Here is a 9,228-nt window from a genome sequence, read left to right as displayed (position 1 = left end):
GTGATAGATGTTATTGTTTTTAATTCTCTCATTCATTCTTCTTTCGGTAGATCCATTTACCCACTGCCGGTCACGTCGAAGTTCAAGTCTTTAATAGGGGGGCAAAGGCTGGAATAAATTATATACACATTTACGCAAGCACACTTGACTATAGCAATACATTAGGGCTATGTGGTACTTTGAACTTCGATAAAACAGACGACTTTTATGACAGAACTGGTTCTCCGATCGGGAACGAACGACAGTTCAGAGAAGCATGGAGGTAAATAATGTGAAAGGGTTTTACCTGTAGACTTAACAGACATGGTGGTAAATCTTAATGTTAAATTGATGTGCTGTCATTATTGAACGGATTGCAAATGGCAGGTGCACATATGAATCAGTAATTTTAATTATTTTAATTATTTGAAAATAAGAGAATTGCTTCCCAAATATGTATACTGCAACAAATATGGTGGCATTTGTAACTTTGCGCACTGCCATATAAACGGAAAGGAAACCAACAACACTGTCACCTAGCTCTCTTTCAAATTGATAAGCACAAATTTCGATAACTATGTTAAAAAATTGAATCTGTTTATGTTGATAGAGTTAAATCGGTCAAGGAAAGTCTATACAATGGGACGGAGGGAACAAGACGGAAACGTTTCCCTTACTGCACATGTAGTGGCACGTCTAACGAGGAAAGATTCGCTAACTGTAGCTATATAGTTAATGTCCAGTCCTGTGCCGATACAAAAGATGATATAACAACCACACAGCACAGTATGAGGCAGTGTAGGCAGAGGAGAGATGACCTGGAAGGAAGTGATTATATCCTTGAAGAGCGAACCTTTTTGGAGGAAGACTATGACCCTAGTAACACTGTAAGGATGCATTTTCATGTTTTTTTGCCTTTTTAAATATACAAATGGGTGACAGAATATCTCGGAAACCATTCTTATACACTTCATCAAATAATAATAGAACATTTAAAAAATCTTAATGTATTCGCTTCTTTAAATTTCACAGTGATAAATTTCACAAAACCATTGTGAAAATCAACCAACGGTTTCGTACAAAGCAGCGCGCCCAAACCAGGCAGCAGCACGGGCCATCCTCGTAAAATTGCAGCCTGGGAGGGCAGTATACTATGCAACATGTGTCGACAAAAAAGAACAATTCAGCACTTTCCTTTTTATACTCCATTGCATAATGACACTTGAAAGTAACTTCCAAACACCATGCACAATTCAATAAAGCGATGGATAACAAAAATTATTTTTTTTACGTTCGCAGTTAATTATTGAGCAGTAAACTTTCTTTTTTTTATACCTGCTTTTGTAAGTATTCCCGTGTGTACAGGATACTTAGGAAGCGTGTGTATCTTCTATGATTTGATTGTTTTGATTCAAAACCACGTATTTTCAGAGCGATAATGACAGACTAAGATATTATATGTGATATTATAAGAATGCACTTCTATATAAAGGTGTTCCTTAAAATATCGCCTTTTTATTTGGGTTATTTTATGAAAATTTCTAAATAGTATTAAGTGGTATTGGGTTTTATTTTTCCCCAATTGGATAACTGTTAATTATAATTGAAACTTGCTGTTAATTTTTTTAATACACACTAAATTTTTGTTTAAAGAGTTTTACTTGGAAAAATGGTTGGACTGAAGAATCGGCCAGAGCTTTCTGCACCAGCTATATCGTAGATGAAACCACTGGGGAAGCTGCTTCCATAATGGAGAATTTAGACGAAGACACATTAATAGACGGGTGTGTGACTGATATCCTGGTAATTATACATGAACATATTTTTTGTAATTGTTGTCCGTTTATAGGCAATTCAACAGCATAAGAAACTTCATTTTATAACAAGACCGAGAAAAATATATGTACTCGAGCTTAAGTGACACCAGATGTGCACTTTATAATATATGGTTTGTTAAACTTTCTAACGTGATACGAAAGTCACGAAGAAAATTGACAGGGGCTTGCCGTAAGAATTGCTGTATACACTCTTGCAAAAATGTTGGAATTTTTCGAAAATTATTATATTAATTATGATTTCAAAATTAACTGTGTTGATTGTTACATAATCTTTCACTTACCTGGTTGTAGTATTGCCCAATAACAAATTTAAGGTTACGAAAGTGTTTGAGATTTCGTGATAATACCGAACGGTTGATAGATTGTATACCACGCATACTGTCAAAGGTTGGGGTTATCTCAGCCAGAGAGTCATCAAAAATTGCAGGCACTGGTCGAGGCAGTTCCTCAAAGCATAGGCGACATAATCGTGGCAGCTACGCGAGATTAATAACACACAGTTTCTTTTGATGACTTTGCTTCCTTTAACATCCTGTTGGAATATTCCATCATTTTAGCAAGAGTGTATTACCATGCAAACGGCTTTAATATACTCTTCACCCTATCATGACTAATACCACGCGCTCTCTTGGTGAAAGAATGTCTTTGGGAGGATATGCAGTTCAAAGTTTGGTTCACTGTTTGTGTGCAATTTAATGGATTGAATTATATGTCAGTCAGATCAATCACTAGGAAACATGTTTATCTTTGTATCTTATAAACAGATGACAGGAGGCACAGAATGGGCCGAATACACAAGAGACGGATTTGTGGCAACCATTGCGACAGAGTTAGCGAAGAATGTTTCACTGTGGACATGAGTAGAAAACGGTTCCAGCGTTGCAGTCCCGCCAGCCGCAATAGCGGCCGCCCTTTGTCCAAGGAACTGCTCCGGACACGGCGTTTGCTCAAACGGTAGGCAGTAATTCAATTCAAATAAAATGTTTCGAGAATGTTCCGGTATGTTTGCCCTGCGTTTTAGGTGGATTAAAAGGTTGGATTTCAAGAAAGTTGAAAACAGTGAAAGGTGCTTATCAAACGGATAACACTTGTTTTTTTTTGGCAAATGGATTTTCCTGGGGTAAGCGACAATGTTTACATACCTAACAATGACAAATGATCTAGTTTCGACATTCACAATGTCTCAAAGTCATATTTCCCATGTCTACATACCCACCAAAGCTGAATGTTGTATGAGACCCTGAAATGACAAAACTTCTCATATTAAAGTGCTCGATGTCAATTTTAACTCCTGAATTGTACATGACGGTGTAAACGATTGAATTATTTTATTAGTAGTGCTATAAATTATAGAATCGACAGGGGCAGATTAAGAAATGAGTCACTAGTAGGAGAAAATTGCTTTCTTTCTTGAGAAAATTTGATTTGTCCGAAATTTCCGTATATAATACCTTTAATGTATTAAGAACAGTACGGAATATATTTGCAGGAACATGTACTTGTGTCGACCCGTATTATGGCTATGATTGCTCCATGGATATAAACGTAGCACCGGTGTGCCTCGAGCTGCCTAGTGCCGGGCTGTGTGATGAACGCTCTAGGCCGTGCAGAAAGACGCCGGTTTATTGTTCGTCCTTCATCAAGAGCGTGGCCGTTACGTGCAAATTTAAGCATTTTAAGGTATTTGCATTCGGCACTTATTTCCTGAATTATTATAAGAAGGTTTATTTAACCCATAACCAGTGAAACGACTTTTATTAAGTTCATTTATTACATATGTGTTCTTACCAATTGTAAATGTTATTATTGCTTGCTTATAGTAAACACGATTACTAATCATATTTTGTTGAAATGCATTAATCTATACATGTGGAAGTTAACCTTGTAGACTGACGTAGAATCTTCATTCCTTTCTTAAGGTAACAAATGCGGGTGTCGTACCATCTTCTACCTACAGTGAGACTACCGCAGAATTTATTCATCTGCAAGAGGTAATGTGCCCTTTGCCACATACTTTGTCCAGGAAAAAGAGAGCGGCCAGTCCCACTGTCCCCCAGGAGACCGTCCTCGCGGAGGGATACGAAGTGAGCGTCAGCAATAACGCTCAAAACTTCAGCGAACCCAAATACCTCCTTGTTTATGATTCTAAATGTGTTGACTGCAATTCAACGTTCAGTTGCTCGCTTAAGGTATGTCTGACATGTAGTTCATAAAAAATAACTAAAAACAGACAAAAACAATCAAACAAACATTATAATATAATAACTTGCTATTGTGCTTTAGTATCAAACATATTAATTTTACCACCCTTAGTTATGACGTATATATTATAACCTTTTTGAGATTTTGTTAAATATAATTGATTTATAGAGCTATATTACGAATTGGTTTTTATTTGTATCATCGTTATATTGACCATAGAGCGAAACCTGTATCATCGAAGGAAAATGTTACGTTGCAAACGAGACAAACCCTAATAATCCATGCCAACGCTGTGATCCCGCTTACGACGCTGTGGGATGGTTCACTCAAGTATGTATGTCACAGAAATATTACTGTTATGGTCGACACACAGAAGTATTTCATGCATGTGCGTAATAATATAATACATGTATATAATGACTGACTTCGGATAAGGTCATCCCGGGGATATTTTCGACGCCGAAAGTGTTCAATATGATCTGATATTGAACTGAAATGTGTGTGCGTGTTTGTGTGTGGGCTCCGAAACCCACTCCAAGGGAGAGGGGACGAGGGGTCGCCGCCTGTCATTAAATGTAGCGTGAGTGGTTCTTTTGGGGGATATTTGTAGTATCTTGAGTAGCTTGTCAGTTACAGTAGGGTTCCGTATATGTGACAAATAAAGAAAATGTCCTGAGGTGGGGTTGTGACACAAGGTCGAACTGAACTAGGAATGTTGGTTATACCACCCATCTTTCCACCATTGCCACACCATGCCGTTAGGACATAGCTGGAGAATGTGTCAGTCAAAGCTCTTGTGTGTTTCTTACGCTTGCTTTTTCACATTGATAATAGCAAGCACGTTCTCTATTCACCAGAACCTCTCCCGCGCATCACTACCGGGAAGAATGGAGGCCAAATAATTTTACCCAAAGGATTTACATATCTAGTCCCCAAAATAAACATAACTTTTACTTGTATCAGTGCAGAGATTTCTCTTTTTGCAACATACTAGTAGTTAAAGTAGAAATAACACCCAATGCAGAATGATGACTTTGTTTTAGAATTGCCAAATTTAAATAATAGTAGGTATGGTGACAACTTTTGCATGTTAAATGGCGTTTGTGCTCCCTGACTTCTGTTGAGCAGTATATAATGGTTTCGACTATAACGAGTTGAGACAGACACAATGTCGTATCTAGGGATATTGTTAATTGTGGTGTATTTTGCTTTAATTTGCACTTAAATTTCTTTGATTAAAAATATCATGCAAACACCTATATCTAATCACAAATGTTTCAAGACTACTATGTTTACCAATATATTAGGCTACAAGCTGCTCGATAGATGGCGTGTGTTACCCAGATGGAAACATCAGACCTGGATTCTCTTGCCTGTACTGCGACTTTAACATCAACGAAAATGAATGGACAGTAAAGGTATGAAACAGACGAGGTTAAGATATAAGTTGGTGTTACTAAATCAATATACGGAGTTATATCACTCGACCCCTCATTTTGTTCAAACATTTTGAATTTTATCTGTCACAATAACTCTTTTTTTATATGTCTGTTTGCAATATTACACAAGGGTCAGGCTTGTTTTCAGTACCATTTTTGGAGTGTTTGGTATTCCTAAGCGGCTTCATTAATATTAGCGTCATATAATGTAACCTGTTGGAATTATTTGTAGAATGGAAGCTGTTTCATAGAAGGTACTTGTCACGCAGACAGGTCGACCAGGCCCGGGTTCGACTGTGAAGTGTGTGATGTTGCCACCAACGTGTATGCTTGGTCTTTAAAGGTACAGTATTGATGCTTAAAATGGAATATTTTTATTGAAGCAAAAATGTTGTGTTTTTTATTAAAATAAACTCTCGTCACTGTGACATCAGTTCAATAATTAAATTCATCAATGATAAATGCCCCCAAATTCTGCAAGGTCCATTCTGCAAAGGGTTCTCAAAAGGGGTCATACTTCACGATCTTGATGCTTGTGTTAGCTGCTCAGCTTCTTTGTTCTGCTAGTCATCTGTCATTGCTTGTGCTTTGTGAGGATGGGCGTTACCATCTTGCATATTTAGGAGCCCTTAGCAAATGGAAAGCGGGTGGTTTTCAGTATTCTTGTATGTGACCAAGTTCAGGTTTTCACCGATTACTAATGGTGTTTTTAACAAACAACATTGTTGCAAAATTTATACAATAGAGGGAGGGGTTACTCCCTCATTTTTTCAACCACGTCAATCCTAAACGCAAATGCATTTGGTCTACTTCAAAAAGGTATAAAAGTATAGAGTCTATCGATACGTCCTACTTCAAGTGAATAATCATTGCATATTTTCTCCAATTCATAGCTTTCTTCGTAGAACTTTGTTTCCTATAGAATCTGATATATATTATTTTCCTCGCTTCCAGAATGACAAATGCAAGATAAATGGGACGTGCTACGAGGCATGTGAACTCAATCCTCGGAATCTGTCGTCCGTTTGTCACCCAGATACGGATACATCCTCTTGGAGCCCGAAAGAAGGTATCCATACTTCTCTTGTTTTAAAACTATTCTAAATATCTTATGGGCTGATGATTTTCAAACAAAATTACAAACAAAATTACAAACACCTTGAAGAAACCATTCGATGCCACTGATCTTACGATGAAGGTTTCCTTGCACAGTGGTTTATTTAGACTTGAGACGCACTGTGAGGAACAAGTGTTGCCAAAGTCTTTAAAAGAGATCAATATAATATTAATAGTTAATTTCAAAACCTTTGGTATGGCAATAAGAGACACATTAGTTATACTGTTTGGAATACAGAGACTTTTGTTATGTGCATGTATAGTCTGTGCGCCCATCCAAAAGGAGATTTCAACTTCCACAACTGCTAATTCAAAAGAAACCCCGACACCGAAAACTGAGGTCCCTCGCTGGTTAGACGGGCATTTGTCAAAAGTTTTGACATATCATTCCACACAGTTTCTATTATGTTTGCATCCGGACTCTGGGCAGGCCACACCACCCTGCGAATGTCCTGTTGGTCAAACCAATCATCAACTGCTCTGGGCCTGTGACAAGAAGCATTGTCATCCTGGTGGACAAATTGATAATTCCTGTTACCAAACATGTTATTAATAGATGGTAGCAAGCCTGACTCCAAAACATCGATATATTTCTAGTGATTCATGTTTCCATCAACCACTATCAATTTGCCCACGCCATGGATGCTGATGCAGCCCCACACCATAATGAATATGCTGCTCCGGGTTCGAAAATTCAGTGCATGTGGTTTAAATGCTTTACCAGCAGTTCGCCAGCATCGTACCCGTCTGTCATCAGAGGTCAGACCAAAGCGACACTCATCAGAAAAAAATATACAGGACCAATTGTCATGGACTGTCCAGTTCCAGATCCGGTTGACCCTAGTTCACTCTACGTTGCATGTTTTGTAACGATATAAGAGGTTTCAGTCTTGCTATCCTGCTGTACACTCTATGAGCACGTAACCGACGCCTAGAAATTTTCACAGACACATTCTTATGTGTGAAATTGTTCCACTGTGTTGTCAATTGACAGGCAGTGTCGAACTTTGACAACCTGGACATCAAAATCAGTCGTCGGTCTTCACGGCCAGTAGTTTTTCTTGGACGACCCATCAGAGGCAATTTGTCTCTTGATCCAGTGTTTCTAAACCGAGACCAGACCCTCTGCACGGTTCTGACTGAACAATTCAATTGTATCGATATTCTGACATTGCTTATATTCCGCCTCTTCAGGTTAATAACTTGCACCTATAACCGTCAGATAATTGCCTATATTTTGCCATATTGGAGGAAGACAGGAATAACATTTTTTTGTACATGAACAAGACCAACAATACAATTCCATGGTACAGCGGTTTTATACTCATGAGTCATATTATAAGTAGACCAGGCATTATAACTACCCAAGATCTGCTTACTTTTATTTCTCTGAGTTAGGGGGTGACACTTCTATTGTCCAGTGTGTGTACCTTTGTTAAAAGACGGTATCCCAGAGAATACGTACTAATTTAGATTAAGTTTCTGAAAGAACTAACACATCATAATTACACGTTAAATATATTTAAAAGAGCAACAGCCCTCCTCATTCCGTCTAAATAAAATTATAAACCCAAGTTATGACTGGACCCGTTAGGTATAGACACGTGTAACCAGGTAGCAACAGTTTTACTATTAATGTTTTTAAGATTTCTTTTATCCACAATGCGTGCACATGCAAGCGCGATCTAGTGCATGGTACATTGGCCCATCATATATACTTCATGAGTAAGCATTAATACAATATACTCGTGTGCAATTACCTCTCAGCAAACTAATATAACTTTACATTACAAGTATATTTATTTAAGAAAATTTACGCAAAATCCTGTGCCGCTATTATTGTATTTCTTTTTTATCAGAACTTTACCCATCTATATCATGTACTATATATATAACCAGTAATATATTTATGTGTACAATGTAATGCTGTTACGACATTTCAGTGAACTGCATGTATATTATATTATTGCACGTATTATAACAAGATGCGAGGCATAATACTGTGGATTTTTGAAATATATACCTTTGTTCCCTGTAAGCAGCGTTAATGTGCGTAAATTTAACCAGAAAAAATAATGCTTTGAGTTGCTGCTAGACCTTTGCACTGCTCCACCTTAAACATGTAGTATCTCATCTCATTGTACAAGTATACTAGCACTGAAATAAAGGCAATTACATTTTTTCTGTATTATTGTTGCAAGTCCACAGATATCCTAAAAGCAAATAAGCTACACACATCTACATTTACATGTAAAGTGCCTTTTTTTCGGTAACGCAAAATTGGTTAACAGCACATTCGCGTCACCGGAAATAGGCACGAAAACAATACCAGCAGAATTTGGAGAAAAGATATGAAATGCTCACCCTCGACGTTACCAGCAGATGACAAACTTAATAACAATGTCTGCCAAGTGTCATCGAATACCGAGGGAAATTTGGTAAGGTAGCCCCTCTTCATTCTATTAAATGTATTAATTAAATCTATAAACTGATTTTTTTATTTATCTAGGTATTAGTTCCTATTATTCATTCGTTTAAAGTACCAAAATACCAAAAGCATTTTCCTTAACTGTTGTATCCGGGTTACATTGTATCACGTAAGAAGCAAGAGTTCACATAGTGTGGTTATAACATGACCAGCTCCCTTGATCTTC

At 37.5% G+C, this 9,228-nt stretch overlaps 2 protein-coding genes across 2 annotated transcripts; both read left to right on the top strand.

The window, feature by feature from the left end:
* The first annotated feature begins 767 nt into the window (after window positions 1–767).
* LOC147761147 (uncharacterized) lies at window positions 768–2,748 on the top strand. Its single transcript, XM_087015184.1, has 3 exons — window positions 768–866; window positions 1,633–1,782; window positions 2,582–2,748. Exons 1-3 carry the CDS (start codon window positions 768–770, stop codon window positions 2,675–2,677), a joined length of 345 nt encoding a protein of 114 aa, XP_086871310.1. The 3' UTR covers window positions 2,678–2,748.
* Window positions 2,749–3,737: 989 nt separating this feature from the next.
* Window positions 3,738–7,585, top strand: LOC112041516 (uncharacterized). Its single transcript, XM_087015183.1, has 7 exons — window positions 3,738–4,006; window positions 4,239–4,349; window positions 5,327–5,437; window positions 5,691–5,801; window positions 6,413–6,527; window positions 6,838–6,981; window positions 7,569–7,585. Exons 1-7 carry the CDS (start codon window positions 3,812–3,814, stop codon window positions 7,583–7,585), a joined length of 804 nt encoding a protein of 267 aa, XP_086871309.1. The 5' UTR covers window positions 3,738–3,811.
* Window positions 7,586–9,228: the final 1,643 nt, after the last annotated feature.

This window comes from Lingula anatina, chromosome 6 (assembly GCF_051362555.1).
Source record: "Lingula anatina isolate TDL-2025a chromosome 6, LinAna3.0, whole genome shotgun sequence".
Lineage (NCBI taxonomy): Eukaryota > Metazoa > Brachiopoda > Lingulata > Lingulida > Lingulidae > Lingula > Lingula anatina.
This window is presented reverse-complemented; position numbering and strand designations above follow the sequence as displayed.